At 45.7% G+C, this 26,511-nt stretch overlaps 1 protein-coding gene across 1 annotated transcript in view; it reads left to right on the forward strand.

The window, feature by feature from the left end:
• The first annotated feature begins 463 nt into the window (after positions 1–463).
• LOC147100099 (cation channel sperm-associated protein 2-like) overlaps positions 464–26,511 on the forward strand; it is a 65,747-nt gene continuing 39,699 nt past the window's right edge. The window contains exons 1-3 of the mRNA XM_085968983.1: positions 464–694; positions 2,175–2,356; positions 13,328–13,501. Of these exons, the coding sequence (XP_085825109.1) occupies positions 2,185–2,356; positions 13,328–13,501 (346 nt within the window). The 5' untranslated portion in view covers positions 464–694; positions 2,175–2,184. The remainder of the gene's footprint in view (positions 695–2,174; positions 2,357–13,327; positions 13,502–26,511) is intronic.

The raw sequence follows: 26,511 nt of genomic DNA on the forward strand, positions 1-26,511 counted from the left end.
AGGAAAGCATTTATGTCTGCAGAACCGAAAAAAGGAGGTTCCTTTAATTGAAATGGATGAGAAGCAGGAGTGTGGATTATCTGATTGATAATATTCAATTTTCAGGTGTAAAGTGTGTGCTGGAGATCGAAAATAGGCCAGAGATCCGTCCGAGCAGATCGACACCCATTTTTTCCATCATGCACATTTCTGATGCTGAAGTTGATGGGCATAACAAGCTCTTGCCTGAAGGTCATTTAAAAAGCCCAGTAAGAAGATTCCTTTTACAATTTTCAGGCCAATTCCACATCTTTCGAAGAAGAGCAGTGAGTCCTCTTGGTGTTCTGGTCCACATTCCTTCCTTAAACAACAGCACCAAAAACAGATTAACTGCTCATTCATCTTGTTTGCTGCTTGTGGGACTTTGCTGTGCAGAAATAGGCTGTTAATCACATAACAACAGTGAATGCACTTCAAAAAGTAATTAATTGGACGTGAAGTACTTCAATAATGATAAGACACAACATACATGCAAGTTCTTTGAACTGATTTCTTTTTGTCTTTGTGTTTATTTTCAGCATGCAAACTACATGGAAATACTGCGGCTTTCTGATTGAACTAACAGAAGAGAGCCACGTGTGATGTTGTCCTCTTACACTTTAAAGTCTAGTCATTTTATATTTACTTATTGCAAGCAGGATATTGCTGTCATTTGGTTAGTATTTACACATTTCTGACATAGGTTTAACAGGATGGGAAATCTTTTACATACCTGGACTAAAAACAATGTAGTTATTTTTTAAGTAGAGGAACAGACTCGATTAACTCTAGCTATGATGCATCTTCTAAATAGTTCAGTGTACACTAATAATATTACATTAACACGCTTTAATAGTACTTCTTAGAATCTGAAAAATAATACCCTGCCTCAAGTACACTAAGATTTAAAATTGAAAAGACATGGGCCCAGAAATTCGGGTCGGGGGCTTCCTGCGGGTGCAAGCCTTCGATTTGCACTTACCTTGAGCGCCGGCTGTTGCGCAGTGGGCCCGCGTGGGATTCCGATCCTGGGCTTCCTCCAACTGCCGGCATGCAGTGTTTGCGTATCCCAGGGGCGCAGTTAGTTCGATGCATCCCCTGGGATCACGTGGGCCATGGAGAGCCAATGGTAGCAAGGAATGCTTCATTCATAAGTTTGACAGGAAGAACTGTCAAACCTATAAATACTATAAGCCCCAAATCATCACTAAAACGTCAAATACATTTTTTTTTAAATCACATTTTTAAAATAACTATTTTAAACAATAATTTAAATTTTTGAAAAAATTAATTACATTTTCTAATGGGGCTAAAAATAAACTTACCTTTCTTTAAAGTATTTAAAAATAATAAACCTGTGGAAAAAATGTTTTAATTTTAATTAATTCACCACTTACCTTGTTAAAAGCAGGCCATACAACTGCTTTTTACATGTCTAACTTCTGGAGACTTACCTTCCCGGAGAAACCTGCAAAAAAAACGTAAGTTCAATGCGCACGCGCTGCCTCTCCCGCGCACGCGTTCCACCTCTTAACCCCTTCTTTCAGGGGAACGGAAGTTTCGGTTTCCCGCGCATGCATGAAACTGGCACTTTCGTTGGGCCTACTCACATACCCCGTGCATACTCACGCGTTGGGACCTGAATTTCTGGGTCATTATTGGTCTGCCACTGTAAGGTGAATGAACAGAATGATTTTCAGAGTTTTTATTGTCTGCTTTGCTTGTTTATATTAGTTACAGATGTTTATTTGAGAACGCAATGATTGTCATTTTCTTGCAACAACGAGAACAACAACTTGTATTTATATAGCACCTTTAACGTAGTAAAATGTCCCAAGGCGCTTCACAGGAGCGATTATCAAACAAAATTTGACACCGAGCCACATGAGATATTAGGACAGGTGACCAAAAGCTTGGTCAAATAGGTAGGTTTTAAGGAGCGTCTTAAAGGAGGAAAGAGAGGTAGAGAGGTTTAGAGATTCAATTCCAGAGCTTAGGCAGCTGAAGGCATGGCTACCAATGGTGGAGCGATTAAAATTGGGGATGTGCAAGGGGCTAGAATTGGAGGAGCGCAGAGATCCCGGAGGGTTGTAGGGCTGGAGGAGGTTACAGATTGAAAACTTGCAGTAAAAATGAATTTCTTTTCTATTGAATAGCTTCTGACAAATGGATGCATTGAAATTCATGAAAGAAGGGAAAGGAGCTTCCCAGATGCATTCAAAGGACAACCCTCGGGCTGAAATTATCCGATCAAAACTCATTCAGGATTTTAATCTGTTAGATCATTTACAAGGATTGGTCATCAATGATCCCAAATATAACATGAATGACATTAAAGGTACTGTAGATTGACAAAATTGACTTTAGTTATTTAAAACACAACGAACGAGAAAAATGCAGAAAAGTATGATGTGTGGACAAAACACTCAGTTAAATGAGAAAATGAATTTAAGGGGTGTTGTCTGTTCAGCAAGACCAGAGTCTATATGTACAAAGTGCAAGATACACATGTTTACCCATGCAGTGCAAGCATGATATTACACAACATGGGTAAACACTGTAAAGATAGACACCACTTTTTAAAGCAGTTGTCTTTCGATTTTTATTATTTTGAAATTGTAACTTGAATGCACCTTCATTTTTTTGCAACTGTATAATTTTAAAAAAATATATACTTTAATGGGAAGTTGGCACCTACATCTAGTTAGTCGAACTTAACCTCCATTGTGACTTTGGGCCAGTTGGAGTCATAGACGCAGTAATGATTATATTGTGATTTGTGTCCAATGAGTTTACTAATTTGCCGTTACGACATACTGACTTGGAAATAGGGGTCAGTTTGCTGGTTAATGCAACTGTGCAGCTACAGTCTACTCCGCCTGTCCAAAGGCAAAATAGTGGATCTGAATAGGCAGCAGAAGTGACACAATTGTAAGAAATCTTCATAAAGAAAAATGAAAGGGATTTATAAGGGCTATCCAAATTATCAGGAAGTAATTTCCTTGAGGTATTCAGATGATGAGAGAGCAAATATTGAATGGTTTACAACTATCACCTGAACGTCAGGAATAGATTACTGCCTAAAAATGATTGATATTGTTTTATGATATGCTAGTTGTTCTCGAGGGGTGTTATTTGTATTGCTGTTGGCCTGCTCAGCACCCACTGCAGTCTCAGGCCTATTCAACCCCTACTCCAGCCTCAGGCCCACTCAGCTCTGCTGGAGTCGGAGGCGTGCTGAAGCCTAAAGACAGCGCTGTGTCATCTCCCAATCATTTTGCTGCTTCATGAAGGGTCAATCTGGGGGTGGAAGCAGAGCTGGAGGCAAATGATTGGTACCATCTGACTCATTGAAGGAGTCTTACCACATTACATCACCTTGAAGATATGTTTGTTTCGACACAAGGTGGGGGGGAATTGCTCTAGTTGCAATGTGTTAATGACAAGGTACATGAAACTGGAAGATTTCTTCTAATCAGCACAACAGTAAATGACATGAATCAGTCACTCAGGAAAGAAAGACTTATGAAATACTACTGAGCGGCCTGCGGGTGACGCTGTCCAGGGAGAGTATAAATACTTGGGCACGGGCCCAGCTTGTGCAGGACATTCTTAACAGGAACTAGTGAAGGACACAACTAGACTAACCGCCTGCATGCAGGTGCAGCAGGCGGTTAAGAAGGCAAATGGTATGTTGGCCTTTGTAGCGAGAGGGTTCGAGTACAGGAACAAGGATGTCTTGCTGCAGTTGTACAGGGCCTTGGTGAGACCACACCTTGAGTATTGTGTGCAGTTTTGGTCGCCTTATCTGAGGAAGGATGTTCTTGCCATGGAGGGAGTGCAGCGAAGATTCACCAGGCTGATACCTGGGATGGCAGGAATGACGTATGAGGAGAGATTGGGTCGATTAGGCTTATACTCGCTGGAGTTTAGAAGAATGAGAGGGGATCTCATTGAAACTTATAAAATTCTAACAGGACTAGACAGACTAGATGCAGGAAGGATGTTCCCAATGGCCGGGGAGTCCAGAACCAGGGGTCACAATCTAAAGATAAGGGGTAAGCCATTTAGGACAGAGATGAGGAGGAATTTCTTCACCCAGAGAGTGGTGAACCTGTGGAACTCTCTACCACAGAAGGCAGTGGAGGCCAATTCATTAAATATATTCAAGAAGGAGTTGGATATATTTCTTAAGGCTAAAGGGATCAAGGGATATGGGGAGAAGGCAGGGACAGGGTACTGAGTTTGGATGATCAGCCATGATCTCATTAAATGGTGGAGCAGGCTCGAGGGGCCGAATGGCCTACTCCTGCTCCTATGTTCTATGTTTCTATGACCTCCATGTTGTAAAACAGTTGATTAAAGCTTTGTTTAACGCTTAGACCAGGTGCCTAGTAGTTTTCTTACGTCAATTTAATCAACTGAAACTTGCCCCACGCTCTGAGTGATTTTGGGCACAGACAGTTACAACTCAAACAGTAGAAGGGAACCAGACGTAGTAATCAATCCATCATGGAGAAACTACTCAGACCCGCCCGTCTTGACCTGGACCCAAATTCACCTACAACTGCTAAGGTATGGAAACACTGGTATCGTACTTTCAGCAACTTCCTCGGGGCTTGTGGTGAGAATGTTCCTGATAAGTTACAAATGCTTGCCAATTGTGTATCTCCTCATGTGTTTGACTAAATCGAAGACTGTGTAGACTATGACTCCGCTATTCAAACACTGCAGCAACTATATGTTAAGGCCCCAAATGAAATTTTTGCTCGGCACTTACTGGCCACAACTCGATAACAACCCAGGGTATCATTTGACGAATTCCTTCAAAAGCTTCGCAGGCTCAGCAAAGACTGTAATCTCAAAGCTGTCTCAGCTGTGCAGTACCAGGAGGAATTAATTTGTGATTCTTTTATTAATGGAATTGCGTCTCCCTTCATACGCCAGCGTCTGTTGGAGAATAAAACCTTCGAGTTACAGGCTGCCTATGACCAGGCATATTCTCTAGACTTAGCAAAAAAAAATGCAGATGCCTATCTTTTACCACGTGCACGGACTGCTGCTATCACTTTTAGTGACTCCTCCGATAAGCCTCAGGCGGAAGCCCTCACTGCTGACAACTCTATCCTAGCTGATGATGACCCTACCCTAGCGGCATCTTGGCAATCTAAAAAGAAGTGTTTCTTCTGTGGAGGTGCATTTCACTATAGGAAATGTTGTCCTGCTCGTAATGCAACCTGCAATCATTGCAGTGAGAAAGGTCACTTTTCTAAAGTATGTCAGTCAAGAGCCTCTCCTAGGGTTACTGCTGCTATCTGTAAAACTGCTCCTTCCCCAAGAGCCACTACTAATTTTCCAGCTATCAGCTATAAAACTGCTCCTCCCCCAAGAGCTGCTACTAATGTTACAGCTGTCAAGTATAAAACTGCCCCTCCTCCCATCACAGCTGTTTTTCCCCAAAGCCTGTCCCATGCAGCCACGAAGGTTTTGGTAAATGGACACATTTTGAGTGCACTAATCGACTCATGTAGCTCTGACAGCTTCATCAGTGAGCAGGCTGTCAGTAAGTTAAAACTGTGTATTTACCCCTCGGACAGGGAAATTGCAATGGCTCTGATGACACTGACCACCAACTCTTCCGGCTTTTGCCTTGTCAACCTATTCTCAATGGCCGCACTTATTTTCCCACCCGGCTTGGGGTGCTCAAAAACCTATGCAGTGATGTGTGTGATGAAATATGTCTCTCATCCAATGTGTTCCTGGGACAGGATTTCCAGAAACAACACAAAAGACTCACTTTCGAGTTTGGAGAGTCAAAACCGGAGCTTACTATTTCCAAAGTACCGTTTTGTGCGCTTTCGGCAGCTTCGCTCGACAAGCCCTCCTTGTTTGCCAATCTTTCCCCCCGATGTAAGCCCATAGTCACTAAATCATGATGTTTCAATCAAGATGATCGATCCTTTATCGAGGCAGAAATCTCTCGCCTTCTAGCGGACAGTATCATTGAGCCATGTTCATCTCCCTGGCGGGCTCAAGTCGTCGTTGTTAAAAATCCTCTGAAGCAACACAAGAAACGTCTTTGCATCGATTACTTGCAAACTATTAACCAGTATACCGACCTGGATGCCTACCTACTACCACGCATCGATGACATGGTCAATAACCTTGCCAACTACAGGGTATTTTCAACTTTTGACTTAAAGAGCGCATACCATCAAGTACCGTTAAAGGACTCTGACAAAAAGTATACGGCCTTTGAGGCCAATGGTAGGCTTTACCAGTTTTGTCGCCTTCCATTCGGGGTCACCAATGGGGTGGCCGTCTTTCAACGGGCAATGGATAGCCTAGTCAAACAGGAGAACTTAACGGACACTTTTCCATATCTGGATAATATCACTATTGCTGGTCAATCCCAGAAGGAGCATGATGCCAACCTCCAGAAATTTCTTGATGTTCTCCATCGTCGCAACTTAACCTTAAATGAGTCCAAATCTGTGAAATCAGTACCATCAGTCAACATCCTTGTCTACTGGCTGGGCAATGGTGTCATCAAACCGGATCCGGAGCAACTTCGTCCGCTTCAGGAGCTCCCTCCTCCTACGAATCTCGGCTCTCTTCGTCGGGCCCTCGGCATGTTTGCCTATTATGCGAAGTGGATACCCCACTTTTCTGACAAGATCCAGCCCCTGCTTCACGCGAAGTCATTTCCCTTGGATGCGTTGGCTATTTCAGCTTTTGACCTCCTCAAGCAACAACTGGAAAAAGCCACGCTTCGTTCCATCGATGAAAATCTCCCTTTCGTGGTCGAGTGCAATGTATCGGAGGTGGCGATCTTGGCTACCTTGAATCAAGGTGGTCGACCCGTTGCATTTCTGTCCAGAACTTTGCAGGGTAGCGAGCTCCATTATCCTCCTGTCGAGAAGGAGGCTACGGCTATCATCGAAGCAGTACGTAAATGGAGTCATTTTCTCGCTCGTCGCCATTTCATGCTTATAACCGATCAGCACTCCGTGGCCTTTATGCTGGATAACCGGAAACGCACTAATGTCAAGAATAACAAGATACAGCTCTGGAGAATGGAATTGGCCGCCTTTGGCTACATTATCGACCCGGCAAAGATAATGTAGCCCCAGATACTCTCATGTGTGCATTCTGCTCTTCCATGTCAACTTCGACTCTTGTGGATCTTCATACTGACTTATGCCATTCTGGCGTTACCCGTATGTTACACTTTGTGCGATCTAAAAATCTCCCATTTTCTATGGAAGATGTGAAAAGAACATGCTCCACTTGTAGAATTTGCGCGGAATTAAAACCGCAATTCTTCCATCCGTCGGATGGCTCGCTCATACACACTACACAGCCTATGCAGCGACTCAGCATTGACTTTAAAGGGCCACTGCCTTCTTCAACGTGAAACACCTACTTGCTTACCATGGTGGACGAATATTCACACTTTCCTTTTGCTTTCCCCTGTCCCAATATGCTTACTTCCACAGTGATCAAATGCCTCGATCAGGTCTTTTCCCTTTGCGGTATGGCCAATTTCATCCACTCTGATTGTGGTCCCTCCTTCATGTCAAGCGAACTCAAAAGTTATCTTCCCCAACGGGGAATCGCCACAAGTAAAGCGACACCGTATCATCCTATTGGAAACGGACAGGTTGAGAGATACAACGCTATCATTTGGAACGCTGTTCATCTTGCACTGCGATCACACAACCTATCAGACCAGCAGTGGGAAACTATGCTCCTTGATGCATTGCATTCCATCAGGTCTCCTTTCTACATCCACCAATGTTACTCCTCACGAACGATTCTTCGGGTTCCAGCGTCGCTCCACTCATGGGACGTCCCGACCATCATGGTTGGCAGCTCCTGGCCCCGTTCTGCAATGAAGATTCGTCCGATCCTCCAAGAGTGATCCCCTCGTCGACGAAGTGGAACTAACGGATGTCAATCCTACATAAGCGTACATGATGGCATAAGCCGGGAGTCCACAGTTTCACTTCGGGATCTGGCTCCCTGTCCAACTGGTCCCAAGGACCCAATCGATAGAGGGATCCATATTAACGATGCCGATACTCTGCTGGATCAACCCGGGGAACAGAGCGCTCCCCGCGGGATGACCATCCGAAGCCAGGACGCCAGTCAATCACCGACTACTGAGCAGGATGAAGCCAGCTCTGCGCCGGTGGGGGCCCGCACCCAGAGTCATGATCTCCCCAGTCCCTCCAGTTGATCAAGGCGACATGGGCTCTGCCAGCCCGCCGGTACGAACCAAGCGACCCAGGGACCAAGACACGATCCGAGGAGACGTGTCTTCCAGCCACAAATGGAGATCCAAATGAGTGCGGCTATTCGTAGTCCGATTAATCCGATAGAAGGAAGTCGCCGGACTACCAATCCTTCAGGCGGGAAGAATGACATGAATCAGTCATTCATGAAAGAAAGACTTATGAAATAATACTGAGCGGCCTGCGGGTGGCGCTGTCCAGGGAGAGTATAAATACTCGGGCACGGGCCCAGCTTGCGCAGGACATTCTTAACAGGAACTAGTGAAGGACACACCTAGACCTCCATGTTGTAAAACAGTTGATTAAAGCGTTGTTTAACGCTTAGACCAAGTGCCTAGTAGTTTTCTTATGTCAGTAAATATGTTCTTTCAGAAGAGATCTTCCTGCCTTGTTTATATTGCTGAGACATAGCAGCCAGAGGAAATCATATCCCAAGACTTTTACTAATACAGATACTTGTGGAGTTGGTAGGATAGTTTATTTTGTTTTCATTTTATTTTTAAATCAGGGGCTAATAACACTAGACAACAACGGCCGGATACTTCATGCAATTGGTAGTTTGATCCAAAAAACAGGTGAACGGTAACCCGATCTGATTTTTGATTCTCCAAAAATTTGTAAAATGTGAGGCAGGTAAAATGTCCCAGAAGTTAGTTTTCTCCAATCTGTGTCTTACAATTTGGAGGGATCAGTTATTAAGATGAATGTTTTCAATAAATTTTCATTAGCAAAACAAGAGAGCGTGAGCCACAATCCCACCTCTATCCTGCTCTTGTTGGAGTTCCAAAGTTGGTAACCCGAGTAATTGTGATAATTGCTGATTGAGTGTTAATCTGCAGCTGAAATAACCTAAGACAAGAAAATTACATAAGACCAGGAGCTTTGTTAGCAGATTAATTTTTAATGCACTTATTTGATACTCCTCTGTCCATTATATTAATGAAGGCATTAACCTGTTCAAAGTAAATTTTCCTTGAAATGTGGTTGCATTATAGAAGTAACCAAGTCAATCAGATGATGCTTTTTTTGGAGTGAAGTCAGGCAATTTGACTGCTTAACACGACAATTCAACAATGGCCCCAGAGAAAGTTATCTTAATGGTGATGCCCTTTAGGTTAAAGTTTATCTTAATTATTTACTCTCCCTATTTAGTTCCTACTAAGTCACTTCCCAGACTCCTGCTAATGAGGCCATATGGGTAGAACTTAAAAACAAAAAGGGGGCAAGCACTTTGCTGGGAGTGTACTATAGGCCCCCAAACAGTCAGGGGGAGATAGAGGAACAGATATGTAGGAAAATCTCAGAGAAGTGCGAAAATAATAGGGTAATAATAGTGGGGGATTTCAACTTCCCCAATATTAATTGGGATAGTCAGAGTGTGAAAGGCTTAGAGGGTGCAGAATTCTTAAAGTGCATCCAGGAGAGCTTTTTGAGCCAGCATGTAGAAAGTCCTACAAGAGAGGGGGCGGTACTGGACCTAATTCTAGGGAATGTAGCCGGGCAAGTGGTGGAAGTGTCAGTAGGAGAGCATTTTGGCGACAGTGACCATAATTCGGTGAGATTTAAGGTGGTCATGGAAAAAGACAAAGACGGCCCGGAAATAAGGGTTCTAAATTGGGGGAAGGCCGATTTTAATATGATAAGGCAGGATCTGGCCAAAGTGGACTGGGAGCAGCTACTTATAGGAAAATCCACATCAAATCAGTGAGAGACTTTCAGAAGGGAAATAGAGAGAGTACAACGCCAACATGTTCCCGTAAAGGTCAAGGGTGGTACCAACAAGCAAAGGGAACCTTGGATGACAAGGGATATACAAAAATGCATTAGGAAAAAAAGGGGGGCTTTTGGCAGTTACAAAAGACTAAAGACGGAGGAAGCCCTAGAGGAGTATAAAAAGTGCAGGGGCATACTTAAAAAAGAAATTAGGAGAGCGAGGAGGGGCCATGAAATAACACTGGCGAGCAAAATAAAGGAAAATCCTAAGATGTTTTATAAGTATATTAAGGGCAAGAGGATAACCAGGGAAAGGGTAGGGCCCATTAAGGACCAAAGTGGCAATCTGTGTGTAGAGCCAGATGATGTAGGCGGGATTTTAAATGAATTTTTTGCATCTGTGTTCACTATGGAGGAAGACGATGTAGACATAGAAATCGGGCAAGGGGACTGTGATATACTTGAACATATTAGCATCGAGAGGGAGGAGGTACTAGTGGTTTTAGCAGGCCAAAAAGTGGATAAATCCCCAGGCCCGGACAAGATGTATCCCAGGCTGCTGTGTGAGGCAAAGGAGGAGATTGCAGGGGCTCTGACACGAATTTTCAGAACCTCTCTGGCCACAGGGGATGTACCAGAGGACTGGAGAACAGCTAACGTAGTACCATTATTCAAGAAGGGTAGCAGGGATAAACCAGGGAATTACAGGCCAGTGAGCCTAACATCTGTGGTAGGGAAATTATTGGAAAAAATTCTGAGGGGCAAAATTAGTCTCCACTTGGAGAGGCAAGGATTAATCGGGGATAGTCAGCATGGCTTTGTCAAGGGTAAATCATGTCTGACCAATCTGATTGAATTTTTCGAGGGGGTGACAAGGTGTGTGGATGAGGGAAATGCTGTGGATGTGGTATACATGGACTTCAGTAAGGCTTTTGACAAAGTCCCGCATAGGAGACTGGTCAAGAAGGTAAGAGCCCATGGGATCCAGGGTGCCTTGGCACGTTGGACCCTAAACTGGCTGAGTGACAGGAGGCAGAGGGTGAGGGTCGAAGGTTGCTTTTGTGACTGGAAGCCTGTGTCCAGTGGGGTACCTCAGGGACCGGTGCTGGGTCCCTTGCTGTTTGTGATCTACATAAATGATTTGGATGAGAATGTAAAAGGAATGATCAGTAAGTTCGCAGATGACACGAAAATTGGTGGGGTGGTAAATTGCGAGGAGGAAAGCCTCAGGCTACAGGACGATATAAACGGGTTGGTCAGATGGGCAGAAAAGTGGCAAATGGAATTTAACCCTGAAAAGTGCAAGGTGATGCATTTTGGACGGACAAATAAGGCAAGGGAATACACAATGAGTGGTAGGGCCCTAGGAAGCACAGAGGGTCAGAGGGACCTTGGTGTACATGTACATAGATCCCTGAAGGCAGCGGATCAGGTAGATAAGGTGGTTAAAAAGGCATATGGGATACTTGCCTTCATTAGCCGAGGCATAGAATATAAGAGCAGGGAGGTTATGATGGAGCTGTACAAAACGCTGGTAAGGCCACAGCTGGAGTACTGTGTGCAGTTCTGGTCGCCTCACTATAGGAAGGATGTGATTGCTTTGGAGAGGGTGCAGAGAAGATTCGCCAGGATGTTACCTGGGATGGAGCGCCTCAGCTATGAAGAAAGACTAAACAGGCTGGGGTTGTTTTCCTTGGAGCAAAGAAGGCTGAGGGGGGACCTGATTGAGGTGTACAAAATGATGAGGGGCATAGTAGGGTAGATAAAGAGGAACTTTTCCCCTTAGTAGGGGGGTCAATAACAAGGGGGCATAGATTCAAGGTAAGGGGCAGGAGGTAAAGAGGGGATTTGAGGAGGAACTTTTTCACCCAGAGGGTGGTTGGAGTCTGGAACTCACTGCCTGAAAGGGTGGTAGAGGCAGGAACCCTCACAACATTCAAGAAGCATTTGGATGAGCACTTGAAATGCCATTGCATACAAGGCTATGGACCAAATGCTGGAAAATGGGATTAGATTGGACAGGGCTTGATGGACGGCGCAGACACGATGGGCCGAAGGGCCTCTTTCTGTGCTGTATAATTCTATGACTCTATGACTCTACTGTTTCCATGTCAGACACTATGCTATACATTATGCCATACACTGTACCCAAAATTGAATTAACCTCTGACTTTCCTTCCCTTTTCTTGGCCATGTTGCCATTAATAACATGCTGATGCTACCACAGTAAGACAGAAACCTGTATATTAAAGCTGCCTTATGTAGAAACATATGCTATTTTAATATTTGACCAACTGTTTGGTAAAATGATCCAATGTCCAGTCTGTGAAGACTTGCTTGTGGAGAAAATGTGTACTGCTTTTGCAGGGAGAGTTAGCTTGGGACTGGCTTGCTTCTCGCTTAAATTGCACAATTTGCTCCAGGGCTTTTCTGCCTTTTGCTGTCATTATATACAGACTGATGTACTGACATAGCATTGGAGTACAATACTCCAACGGCAAAAAGAACCAACAATTTAACTTTTCTGGGGACCAGCACCTGGGAGTAGTTGTAATCAAGAGCTCTACTGTAGAGCAGAAGTTGCACAGTCATCCTCTCTGTTAAGTCTGTGTGTTATATTGAGAATTACTACACAGACCACAAGAGTAACTTTTAACAGGTCTTTACTAGTCGAAGGTCAGGGCGGAACTGCCCAATAAATCATTACACAGCACTTATATACCGGTGTGGTCACCACCGGTATTACAGTATACAGCAGCCAAGATAAAGTAGTGCAACTCTTAAAATAGTTCTCTTAAAGGTGGAACGGTTACATACACCACACTCTCAATCTCTTTTACATCACTCCAAGTTTCAGGGCCAACACTGAGGTGTACTGAACCTAAAGCTGCTCATATCTTTTTTACTTAGTTCAGGAGATATTCCCAATTTGTAGCATGTTCCATACACTTGTGCTGGACATTTAAAAAAAATCTATTTTTATTAAATGAGGAATTTTGGGTCTTAATGTTTCCAGTCCCAGCAACCTCAAGTTAATGGGAGCATTGTCAGATCTGAGGCGCCCGAGAGGCCTGTATTCTGTAGGGATGGGAAGGCTCTTGTATACTGTCACCATCAACACATTCTTTAAATATCGTGCAGTGTAAACTTACTATTTTAGATATGACTTTATAATTAGCAATTTACAAAATTAAAATAATGGAAAGTAATTTATTGAAAATATATGTAAAAACTCTAATAAAAAAGTAATGCAGTCAATGCAAAAAGGCTTACAATGATCCTTACTCATTGTTCCATAGATCCAAAGATGTTGAACAAGTTGATGATTGAAGATCCTCTGCAGCTGGTGCGTTTTGATTTTAATCCAGTTCGAAATATAAATGTCTCCTCAAACCACAGACAAAGAAACTGTCTTCAGAATCGCTATGTCAAGTACCCACCACTCAACATGTGGTCACAATGGATCCTAGAAAGTATCCTTACCAAATCCACAGTCACATCATTATACCTTTGTTACTAAAATGATTACAAAATTAATTTCATTAACATTGTTTTTTGTTTCTGCAAAAGGCAAAGTTTGAATGGTAACCTTGTCTCACATGATCTGCATCCAGGAGATTGACTGGCTACATGAAATCTCAAGTATGCCGACCTTCACATTGCCATCTGACCTAATCATTAAAGGCCCAGCTGAGAGGGAAGACAAGGCCTCAGGTTTTAAAGTTTCATCCAAAAGATGCACTGAAGCATCAGCCTAGATTATGTGTTCATGTCTCTGGAGTGAGTCTTGAGCCTGCAACCATCTGACTCGCAACTGAGCTTCAGCTGACAGTATTGCTGGATGCTATGAGGCACTGGTCATGTTGAGGGCACTGAGCACAGCCACAACTACCTGGGGCATACCTGGAGAATGTGAAGAGGAGCATAGGTTAGAATGTTGTCATCTTGGCAAATCCTGAAACAAAGGCCAGAATTTTCTCCAGGTAGGCGGGTTAGGGGCGGAGGTCCTCCGAGGTGGGCAGGGTTTCCCGCAGGCCCTGCCGTCTTTAACGGCAGTGCCTGATTTGCATGTGAGGCGTCGCATTCCCGCCCGCAGCCAGCCAGCGTGAGAGGCTGGCTGGCTGCGGGCAGGTAGGCCTCAGACGCAGAGAAGGAGCGAGGGGTCGGTACGGGGGAGGGATTGCGGCGGGGGGTGGGGGGGAGCAGGGTCAGGGAGTGGTGTGGTCAGGGATTGCAGTAGGGGTTCAGGGATTGTGGGGGGGGTCGGGGAGTGGCATGGTCGAGGATTGCTGGAGGGAGGTCCGGGGGGGGGGGTCACCCGCCCCCGTGCCACCCCTATCCCGCCTCTGTCAAAACAGGAAGCGGGCAGGTTGGAGGCAGGATCAGGTCGGGAATCCCATTTTTAACAATTTAACTGCCCCCACGCTTCATACCCACCCATTTTTTGGGGTGGAAACTCCAGCCAAAGCATACAGCCGAATGAGTCACATGGTACAGGAAACTTTCTAAATAACCGGAAATCTCGGTTAACCGGCAAAATTCAGGAGTAGTTTCAGGTAAGTTTTACTTCATATTGTACTTGCCTTCCTCGATCTGTTGCTGTGCAAGGGTGTGGTTGCAGCTGTTGCTAAGCTACAGAGACGCTTGGAACTTGTGGCCATTGTTCGGAACCTGTTGCTAAGCAACAGGGTTTGTTGCTTTATACAGAGCTCTCAGCTCTCCGTATGTTTTACTATAGCGTTCGGTTATCCGGAATTTTTGATGAACTGGCACCACATCGGTCCCGTCGGTGCCGGATAAAAAAAAGTTTCCTGTATTGTATTTCAGTGTATGCTTTGGTGCTAGTGAGTGAACAGTTGCCAGAGTGATGTGCATGTTTCCTATGTGATGCTGCACTGTTGGCATACATTGTAAAGTGAGCTTGCTAAAATAGCTGAAGGGTGAGCAGTTTTATCTTGGTATCCTTTCGGAAACCAGCAAATTGCTTTCTCATCTGTTTGGTGTATTTACCCTTGCTACAACCTCTGTCCAAGCTGTGGCGGGGGGGGGGGGGGGCAGGAAGATGACCCCCCCCCCCATCCAAATATGACCACCCTTCTGTGAAGGACTTTCTATAGCAGGAGCTTCAAAGCTGCATCTCCAAAACTGCAGATCACCTTCTTTGAGTTGGTGGATCCATTTCTCCCTGCCCAATATTAGGATAGCTTTACGTGTGACCAGCAGCCCTTTGAGAGCTGTTGAGATTGGATAGCCTACCCATTGATCCCAGTACATCATCCCATGTGTACCAGGAGCACCACAACATTATGCTAATTAGCTAAGCTCACACTATAATGGAAGGTCAAAGCGAAACAGTCCTGCCAGCACTGCAACATGACTACAAAATCACCCCTATACTGTGATGTTTGGTGAAAAAAGTATTTGTTTGACCTTTCCCAGTGTATTAAAGTAGAGATTATTTTTAGAAAGGTACAGTACTTTTGAACATGTTGCTTGAATAAGGTTTTATACGAACATACAAATTAGGAGCAGGAGTCGGCCACTCGGCCCTTCGAGCCTGCTCCACCATTCAATAAGATCATGTCTGATCTGATTACTCCCACATTCCCGCCTACCCCCGATAACTTTTCACCCCCTTGCTTACCAAGAATCTAACTACCTCTGCCTTACAAATATTCAAAGACTGCTTCCACAGCCCTTTGAGGAAGAGAGTTCCAAAGACTCACGACCCTCTGAGAAACAATTTCTCCTCATCTCTGTCTTAAATGGGCAACCCCTTATTTTTAAACAGTGACCCCTAGTTCTAGATTCTCCCACAAGAGGAAACATCCTCTCCACATCCACCCCGTCCAGACCCCTCAGGACCTTATATGTTTCAATCAAGTCACCTCTTACTCTTCTAAACTCCAGCGGATACAAGCCTAGCCTATCCAACCTTTCCTCATAAGACAACCCGCCCATTCCATGTATTATTCTAGTAAACGTTCTCTGAACCGCTTCCAACGCATTTACATCCTTCCTTAAATAAGGAGACCAATACTGTACACAGTACTCCAGATGTGGTCTCACTAATGCCCTGTATAACTGAAGCATAACCTCCCTACTTTTGTATTCAATTTCCCTCGCAATAAACGATAACATTCTATTAGCTTTCCTAATTACTTGCTGTATCTGCATAGTAACCTTTTGCGATTCATGCACTAGGACATCCAGATCCCTCTGCATCTCAGAGCTCTGCAATCTCTCACCATTTAGATAATATGCTTCTTTGTTATTTTTCCTGCCAAAATGGACAACTTCACATTTTCCCACATTATACTCCATTTGCCAGATCTTTGCCCGCTCACTTAACTTATCTATATCCCTTTGTAGCCTCCTTATGTCCTCTTCACAATTTACTTTCCTATCTATCTTCGTGTCATCAGCAAATTTAGCAACCATACCTTTGGTCCCTTCATCCAGGTCATTTATATAAATTGTAAAAAGTTGAGGCCCCAGCACTGATCCCTGTGTCACACCACTCGTTACATCTTGCCAGTCAGAAAATGACCCATTTATGCCTACTCTCTGTTTCCTGTTAGCTAGCCAATCTTCTATCCATGCCAATATGTTACCCCCTACACCATGAGCTTTTATTTTCCGCAATAACCTTTGATGTGGCACCTTATCAAATGCCTTCTGGAAATCTAAGTACAGTACATCTACCGGTTCCCCTTTAACCACAGCACATGTTACTTCCTCAAAGAACTCCAATAAATTGGTTAAACATGATTTCCCTTGCACAAAACCATGTTGACTCTACCTGATTACTTTGAACTTTTCTAAATGCCCTGCTATAACGTCTTTAATAATAACTTCTAACTTCTTCCCTATGACAGATGTTAAGCTAACTGGCCTGTAGTTTCCTGCTTTCTGTCTCCCTCCCTTTCTGAATAAAGGAGTTACATTCGCTATTTTCCAATCTAATGGAACCTTCCCCGAATCAAGGAAATTTGGAAAATTAAAACCAACGCATCAACTATCTCACTAGCCACTTCTTTTAAGACCCTAGGATGAAGTCCATCAGGACCCGGGGACTTGTCAGCCCGCAGCTCCAACAATTTGCTCAGTACCACTTCCCTGGTGATTATAATTTTCTTGAGTTCCTCCCTCCCTTCCATTTCCTGATTTACAGTTATTTCTGGGATGTTACTTGTATCCTCTATAGTGAAGACCGATGCAAAATACCTGTTCAATGCAACTGCCATCTCCTTATTTTCCATTATTAATTCCCCAGACTCACTTTTTATAGGACCAACATTCACTTTGTTAACTCTTTTTAAAATATCTATAGAAACTCTTACTATCTGTTTTTATATTTCTAGCTAGCTTTCTCTTGTACTCTAATTTTTCTCTCCTTATTAATCTTTTAGTCAATCTTTGCTGTTTTTTATATTCTGTCCAATCTTCTGACCTACCACCCATCTTTGTGCAATTATATGCTTTTTCTTTAAGCCTAATACTATCTTTAATGTTTTTAGTTAACCACGGATGGTGGGTCCTCCCCTTGGAATTTTTCTTTCTTATTGGAATGTATATATTCTGTGTATTTAGAAATATCCCCTTAAATGTCTGCTACTGCAACTCTATTGACCTGTCCCTTAACCTAATTTGCCTGTTCACTTTAGCTAGCTCTGCTTTCATGCCCTCATAATTGCCCTTATTTAAGTTTAAAATACTAGTCTTGGACCCACTCTTCTCTCTCTCAAACTGAATGTAAAATTCAATCATATTATGATCGCTGCTACCTAGGGGTGCCTTCACTATGAGGTCATGAATTAATCCTATCTCGTTGCACAATACCAGGTCTAGTATAGCCTGCTCCCTGGTTGGCTCCAGAACGTGCTTGATGTAAAAAGTCTACTGAGCGCTTGGTTTGAGTATAAAACAAGGCTTTAATCAACTGTTTCAAAACCATGAGATTTCTAGTTACATCACTAGTCCTGGTTACAGAAACATCCTGAGCAAGCTGGGCCCACGCCCGAGTATTTATACTCCTTGGATGGCGCCACCAGCTGGCCACCCAGTGTTACTTCATGAGTCAGGATAAGATTCATGACATTCTTCCCGCCTGAAAGTTTTGGAAGTCCGACGACTTCCTTCTAGTGGATTAGGTGGACCATGAATAGCCGCAGTCTTTTAGATCTTCGCTTGTGGCTGGAAGGCACATCTCCTCGGACCGTGTCTTGGTCCCTGGGTCGCTTGGTCCGTATTGGTAGATCGACGGGGCCTGTGTCGCCTTGATCAACCTGCCGAAGACTAGGGAGATCGTGACTCCGGGTGCGGGTCCCCACAGGCGCAGAGCTGGCGTCATCTTGTTTGGTAGCCGGGGATTGACCAGCATCCTGGCTTCGGGTGGCTATCCCATGGGAAGCGCTCGGCTCCCCGAGTTGATCCGGTGGAGTAGCCGGCAGATCCCTTGATGTCCCAGGTAGGGCGTCATCCTCAAAGGAGCGCAGAGCGTCGGTATCATTACCATGGGTTCCTCTACCAGTCAGGTCCATGGGACGGGTTGGACAGGGAGCCAGATCTCGGAGTGAAACGGTGGACTCCCGGCCATCAGGGTACCGCACGTGCGCGTATGTGGGATTAACGTCTGTTAGTTCCACCTCATCGACGTGGGGATCGTTTTTGGAAGATCGGATGAATCTTCGGAGCAGCACGGGGCCGGGAGCTGCCAACCATGATGGTAGGGACGTCCCATGAGTGGAGCGACGCTGGAACCTGAAAAATCGCTCGTGAGGAGTGACATTGGTGGACATAGAAAGAAGAGACCTGATGGAATGCAACGTGTCAGGGAGCATAGATTCCCGCTGCTGGTCTGGTAGGTTGCGTGACCTCAGTGCAAGACGAACAGCGTTCCAATTTATAGCATTGTATCTCTCAACCTGTCCGTTACCGATGGGATGATACGGTGTCGTTTTACTTGTGGCGATTCCCCATTAGGAAAGATAACTTTTGAGTTCACTGGACATGAAGGAGGGATCCCGATCAGTGTGCATGAAATTGGCCGTACCGCAAAGGGAAAAGACTTGATCGAGGCATTTGATCACTGTGGAAATAAGCATATTGGAACAGGGGAAAGCAAAGGGAAAGCGTGAATACTCATCCACCATAGTAAGTAAGTAGGTGTCTCACGTTGAGGAAGGCAATGGCCCTTTAAAGTCAATGCTGAGTCGCTGCATAGCTTGTATGAGCAAGCCATCCGATGGACGGAAGAATTGCGGTTTTAATTCCGCACAGATTCTACAGGTGGAGCAAGTTCTTTTCACATCTTCCGTAGAAAATGGGAGATTTTTAGATCGCACAAAGTGCAACATATGGGTAACGCCAGGATGGCATAAGTCAGTATGAAGATCTGCTAGAGTCGAAGTTGACATAGAAGAGCAGAACGCACGCGTGAGGGTATCCGGGGCCACATTCTCTTTGCCGGGTCGATAATGTATGGTGTAGCCAAAGGTGGCCAATTCCATCCTTCAGAGTTGTATTTTGTTATTCTTGATCTTAGTGTGTTTCCGGTTATCCAGCATAAAGGCCACGGAGCGCCAATCGGTTATAAGCGTGAAATGGCGATGAGCGAGAAAATAACTCCATTTACGTACCGCTTTAATGATGGCCGTAGCCACCTTCTCGACAGGAGGATAATGGAGCTCGCTACCCTGCAAAGTTCTGGACAGAAATGCAACGGGTCGACCACCTTGATTCAAGGTAGCAGAGATCGCCACCTCCGATGCATCGTACTCGACCACGAAAGGGAGATCTTCATCGATGGAACGAAGCGTGGCTTTTTCCAGTTGTCGCTTGAGGAGGTTGAATGCTGAAATAGCCGTTGCCTCCAACGGAAATGACTTCGTGTGAAGCAGGGGCTGGATCTTGTCGAAGAAGAGGGGTATCCACTTCACATAATAGGCGAACATGCCGAGTGCCTGACGAAGAGAGCCGAGATACGTAGGGGGAGGGAGCTCCTGAAGTGGACAAAGTCGCTCCGGATCCGGTTTGATGACACCGTTGCCCACCCAGTAGCCAAGGATGTTGACTGCTGGTACTGATTTCACAGATTTGGACTCATTTAAGGTTAAGTTGTGACGACGGAGAACGTCAAGAAATTTCTGGAGGTTGGCATCATGCTCCTTCTGGTCATGACCAGCAATGGTGATATTATCCAGATATGGAAAAGTGTCCGTTAAGTTCTCCTGTTTGACGAGGCTATCCATTGCCCGTTGAAAGATGGCCACCCCATTGGTGACCCCAAATGGAAGGCGACAAAACTGATAAAGCCTACCATTGGCCTCAAAGGCCGTATACTTTTTGTCAGAGTCCTTTAACGGTACTTGATGGTATGCGCTCTTTAAATCAAAAGTTGAAAATAACTTGTAGTTGGCAAGTTTATTGACCATGTCATTGATGCATGGTAGTGGGTAGGCATCCAGGTCAGTATACTGGTTAATAGTTTGCAAGTAATCGATGCAAAGACGTTTCTTGTGTTGCTTCAGAGGATTTTTAACAACAACGACTTGAGTCCGCCAGGAAGATGAACATGGCTCAATGATACCGTCAGCTAGAAGGCGAGAGATTTCTGCCTCGATAAAGGATCGATCATCTTGGCTGAAATGTCGTGATTTAGTGACTATGGGCTTACATCGGGGGGAAAGATTGGAAAACAAGGAGGGCTCGTTGAGCGAAGCCACCAAAAGCGCACAAAACGGTACTTTGGAAATAGTAAGCTCCGGCTTTGACCCTCCAAACTCGAAAGTGAGTCTTTTGTGTTGTTTCTGGAAATCCTGTCCCAGGAGCACATCACTGCATAGGTTTTTGAGCACCCTGAGCCGGGTGAAGAAATAAGTGCGGTCATTGAGAATAAGGTCGACAAGACAAAAGCCGGAAGAGTTGGTGGTTAGTGTCGTCAGAGCCATTGCAATTTCCATGTCTGAGGGGTAAATACGCAGTTTTAACTTACTGACAGCCCGCTCACTAATGAAGCTGTCAGAGCTGCATGAGTCGATTAGTGCACTCAAAATGTGTCCATTTACCAAAACCTTCGTGGCTGCATGGGACAGACTTTGGGGAAAAACAGCTGTGAATGGAGGAGGGGCAGTTTTACCCTTGACAGCTGTAACCTTAGTAGTGGCTCTTGGGGGAGGAGCAGTTTTATAGATAGTAGCTGAAAAACTAATGGGCTCTCGACCGGTATACCTTAGAAAAGTGGCCTTTCTTACTGCAATGATTGCAGACTGCATTACAAGTAGGACAAAATTTCCTATAGTGGAATGCACCTCCACAGAAGAAACACTTCCTTCCAGATTGCCAAGATGCTGCTAGGGCAGGGTCGTCATCAGTGAAGGCTTCTAGGGCAGGGTTGTCATCAGCCAGGTGGGAGTCATCATCAGTGAGGGCTTCCGCCCGAGGCCTGTCGAAGGAGTCACTAAAAGTGCTAGCAGCAGCCCGTGCACGTGGTGAAAGATAGGTATCTGCATTCCTCTTTGCTAAGTCCAGAGAGCATGCCTGGTCATAGGCAGCCTGTAACTTGAGGGTTTTATTCTCCAACAGACGCTGACGTATGAAGGGAGACGCAGTTCCATTAATAAAGGAATCACGAATTAACTCCTCCTGGTACTGCTCAGCTGTGGCAGCTTTAAGATTACAATCTTTGCTGAGCCTGTGAAGTTTCTGAAGGAATTCGTCAAGTGATTCCCCGGGTTATTGTCGAGTTGTGGCCAGTAGATGCCGAGCAAAAATTTCGTTTGGGAACTTAACATATAGTTGCTGTAGCATTTGGATAGCGGTGTCATAGTCTACACAGTCTTCGATATAGTCAAACACATGAGGGGATACATAATTGGCAAGCATTCGTAACTTATTAGGAACATTCTCACCACACTCCTCAAGGAAGTTGCTAAAGGTACGATACCAGTGTTTCCATACCTTAGCAGCTGTAAGTGAATTCAGGTCCAGGTCGAGACGGGCGGGTCTGAGTAGTTTCTCCATGATGGACCGATTACTTCGTCAGAGTTCCCTTCTACGGTTTGAGTCGTAGCCGTCTGTTCCCAAGACCACTCGGAGTGTGGAGCAGGCCCAGTTGATTAAATTGATGTAAAAAGACTACTGAGCACTTGGTTTGAGTATAAAACAAGGCTTTAATCAACTGTTTCACAACCATGAGATTTCTAGTTACATCACTAGTTCCTGGTTACAGAAACATCCTGAGCAAGCTGGGCCCACGCCTGAGTATTTATACTCCTTGGACGGTGCAACCAGCTGGCCGCCCAGTGTTACTTCATGAGTCATGATAAGATTCATGAGTGTGATGTTGTAAGAAACTATCCCCAAAACATTCCATGAACTCATCTATGCTACCTTTGCCCATCTGATTTTTCCAGTCTATATGCAGATTAAAATCCCCCATGATTATTACCGTACCCTTCTGACAAGCTCCCATTATTTCTTCCTTTATACACCATCCTACCATGTGGTTACTGTTAGGGGGCCTGTACACCACTCCCACAAATGACTTCTTGCCTTTATTATTTCTCATTTCTACCCAAACCACTTCTAAATCCTGGTTTCCTGAACTTAGGTCAGCCCTCTATTGTGCTAATACCATCATTAATTAACAGAGCCACCCCTCCACCTTTTCCCACCTTCTTGTCCTTCCTAAATGTCATGGCCCAGAAATTCGAGTCGGGGGCTTCCCGCGGGTGTAAGCCCCCGACCTGCACTTACCTTGCGCGCCGGCAGTTGAGCTGTGGGGCCCCATGAAATTCCGATCCGGGGCCTGGCCCAGCTGCCGGCGCGCAGTGCTTGCGTGCCCCAGGGGCGCAGTTAGTGCAATGCATCCCCTGGGATCACGTGAGCCATGGTCAGCCAATCGGAGGAGGGAAAAACCCATTCATAAGATTGACAGGAAGACCTGTCAAGACTTATAAATACTACGGCCCCAAAATAGCAGTAAACCTTCAAATAAAGTTTTTTTAAATCACACTTTTTAAATCTATATATATAAAAGGATATGTCTCTCTGTCTGTCTCTCTGTCTGTCTCTCTGTCTGTCTCTCCGTCTGTCTCTCCGTCTGTCTCTCCGTCTGTCTCTCTGTCTGTCTCTCTGTCCGGCTATACAATCAAAAGTTATAGAGCGTACCTACACATATGTTATATCAAAAGAAAACTCGTCATTAGGGGACTCTTGTAGGTGTATTTACTTTTTGGTCGGACAAAAATTGTGCCGACGGTATCCAAAAAAGTTCAAAATTCCGCTCATTAGCCGCTCATTTGCATCGAGTGGGGGCGGGTTCATTGTGTGTGCAGGCAGGCCATCCTACAGTCGAGTGACAGGACCATTGACCAATCCTACACTTCAGTGACCTGACGGTTGACCAATCGGTGCGTGTGTGGGCGGGCCTTATCATTCTGAACCGAGGTGAGTGTCAGCCATCTTGATTCCTAACTACTAACTATTGATTTATTTTTCCCACTTTCTGTGTGTGTGGAGGGGATTTTATCCAGCACAAATTTGGTACTTAGGAGCCCAACTAGCTCATTATATAATTTGCGTGTAATAAATGAGTCCAGTATGTGATTTATTTCTCGTGGCCATGTCAATGCGGGGGCCCGGGGCCTAGGCTTCTCCAACCGCCAGCAGCGCATCTCCAGTCCCAGGCTCCCGGCCTAGACAGGGACCAACACTGGCAGAGGGGAGAGGGTCTGCTGCCTCCGCTCCATTCCCGGGGTCGGTAGGTGGGGAGGCTTCATAAGCAACTGGGGTAGGTCGCAAGCCCCGAATAATTATCTGAAGGTCCCGTGTTTGCAGCTGAGGGGATTTCTTCTGCTGACAGCCCCAGGTTAACGGCAGCCATCTTTGTCAAGGAGGGCAAAAAGTTTCAGTGCGACGCCATTTTGATTCAGTGTGTGTAACAGAGTATATGCGTGGCCATCTTAGTACAGGAACATAGAGTGGGTGGGGCTTCAGTGCTCCCAATCGGGTCCTGGAGAGACAATCGAGTGTGTGGGCGGGGCCTAATCTTTCCAACTGAACAGCAAGCGGCGGCCATTGTTGTTTGTGATACAACACACTGACAGGTGAGGACCCCCTTTTTTAATAAAAAGATTGGTGAGGTTGTAAAGTGTATGTTATAGAAAGATTTACCAAAAATGTTTTATAAGTACTTTAAGTTTCATGTTTCAAGGTATTAAAAGGTAGGCTGGGCCATGTCAGTGCAGGGGCCCGAGGCCTAGGCTTCTCCAACGGCCGGCAGTGCAACTCCAGTCCCAGGCTTCTGGCCCAGACAGGGACCAACACTGGCAGAGGGGAGAGGGTCTGCTGGCTCCCCCTCTCCCTTCCCCCCCTTTCCCCCCTCCCACACACCCGCTTCCCCCCTCCCACACACGCCCTTCGCCCCCCTCCCACACACCCCCTTCACCCCCGCTCCCACACCCCCCTTCCCCCCTTCCCACACACCCCCTTCCCACACATCCCCTTCGCCCCCTCCCACACCCCTTCCCCCCTCCCACACACCCCCTTCCCCCCCTCCCACACACTCCCTTCCCCCCATCCCACACACACCCTTCCCCCCCCACACACCCACCTCCCCCTTACAAACACCCTTCGCCCCCCCCACACACCCCTTCCCCCCTCCCACACACCCTCTTCTCCCCCCTCCCACACACCCCCTTCCCCCCTTCCCACACACCCCCTTCCCCCCCTCCCACACACCCTTCACCCCCTCCCACACACCCCCTTCCCCCTCCCCCCCACATACCCCCTACCCCCCCCACACACACCCTCCCCCCCCCTCTCTCTCCCCCACTCTCTCTCTCCCCACTCTCTCTCTCCCACTCTCTCTCTCTCCCCCACTCTCTCTCTCTCCCCCACTCTCTCTCTCTCTCCCCCACTCTCTCTCTCTCTCCCCCACTCTCTCTCCCCAGTCTCTCTCTCTCTCTCCCAGTCTCTCTCTCCCCCGTCTCTCTCTCTCTCTCTCTCTCTCCCCGTCTCTCTCTCTCCCCCTGTCTCTCTCTCTCCCCCAGTCTCGCTCTCTCTCTCCCCCAGTCTCTCTCTCTCTCTCCCCAGTCTCTCTCTCTCTCCCCCAGTCTCTCTCTCTCTCTCCCAGCCTCTCTCTCTCTCTCCCAGTCTCTCTCTCTCTCCCCCAGTCTCTCTCTCTCTCTCCCCCAGTCTCCCTCTCTCTCTCCCCCAGTCTGTCTCTCTCCCCCCGTCTCTCTCTCTCTCCCCCAGTCTCTCTCTCTCTCCCCCAGTCTCTCTCTCTCTCCCCCAGTCACTCTCTCTCTCTCTCCCCCAGTCTCTCTCTCTCTCTCTCCCCCAGTCTCTCTCTCTCATTCCCCCAGTCTCTCTCTCTCTTTCCCCCAGTCTCTCTCTCTTCCCCCAGTCTCGCTCTCTTCCCCCAGTCGCTCTCTCTTCCCCCCAGTCGCTCTCTCTCTCTCTCTCTTCCAACAACAACATGCCCTCAAAAAACCCTCGGCACCGCCGGGCACTTCAGCTAGTAAACTATAAATTACATTAAATAACTATTTTAATCAATAATTTGAAATTTTGAAAAAAATAATTTTATATTCTAACGGGGCCAAAAATAAACGTACCTTGCTTTAAAGTATTTTAAAATAATAAACCTGTGGAAAAAATGTTTTAATTTTAATTAATTGACCACTTACCTTGTAAAAAGCAGGCCATACGCCTGCTTTTTACATTTCTAAATCCCGCAGGCTTACGATCCCGGGAAAACCTGCAAAAAAAATGTAAGTTCGATGCACACTAGCAGCCTCTCTTGCGCATGCGTTCGACCTCTGAACCCCTTCGTTCAGAGGATTGGAAGTGCCGGTTTCCCGCGCATGGGCAGTGCATGCAGAAAACCGACACTTCCATCGGGCTTACTTACGGGTGAGTACCCCATGAATACTCACCCGTGGAGACCCGAATTTCTGGGCCCATGTATCCTTCAATATTCAGGTCCCAATCTATGTCATCCTGCAGCCATGTTTCTGTAATGGCTATCAGATCATATTTATTTATTTCTATCAGTTCATCTGTTTTGTTTCGAATGCTACGTGCATTCAGATACAGAGCCTTTAGTTTTGTCCTTTTATTATTTTTGTAACCTCTAGCCTTATCTGTTGATTTACTCTTAGATTTGTACTCTCTATCCCTTCCTGTCACGGTCTGTTTATCATTTCCCATATTAATACCTTTCTCTATTGCCTTGTCTCTAATCTTTGAATTACCACATTTTCCCAAATTTGATCCCTTGCCCCCAATATTTAGTTTAAAGCCCTCTCTACCGCCCTAGTTATACGACTTGCCAGAACACTGGTCCCAGCACGGTTCAGGTGAAGACCGTCCCAATGATACAGATCCCACTTTCCCCAGTACTGGTGCCAGTGCCCCAGGAATTGAAACCCATTTCTCCCACACCAGTCTTTGAGCCGCGCATTCATCTCTCTAA

The sequence above is a fragment of the Somniosus microcephalus genome, chromosome 27 (genome assembly GCF_052327205.1).
Source record: "Somniosus microcephalus isolate GS21.2 chromosome 27, FLI_Smic_1.0, whole genome shotgun sequence".
NCBI lineage: Eukaryota > Metazoa > Chordata > Chondrichthyes > Squaliformes > Somniosidae > Somniosus > Somniosus microcephalus.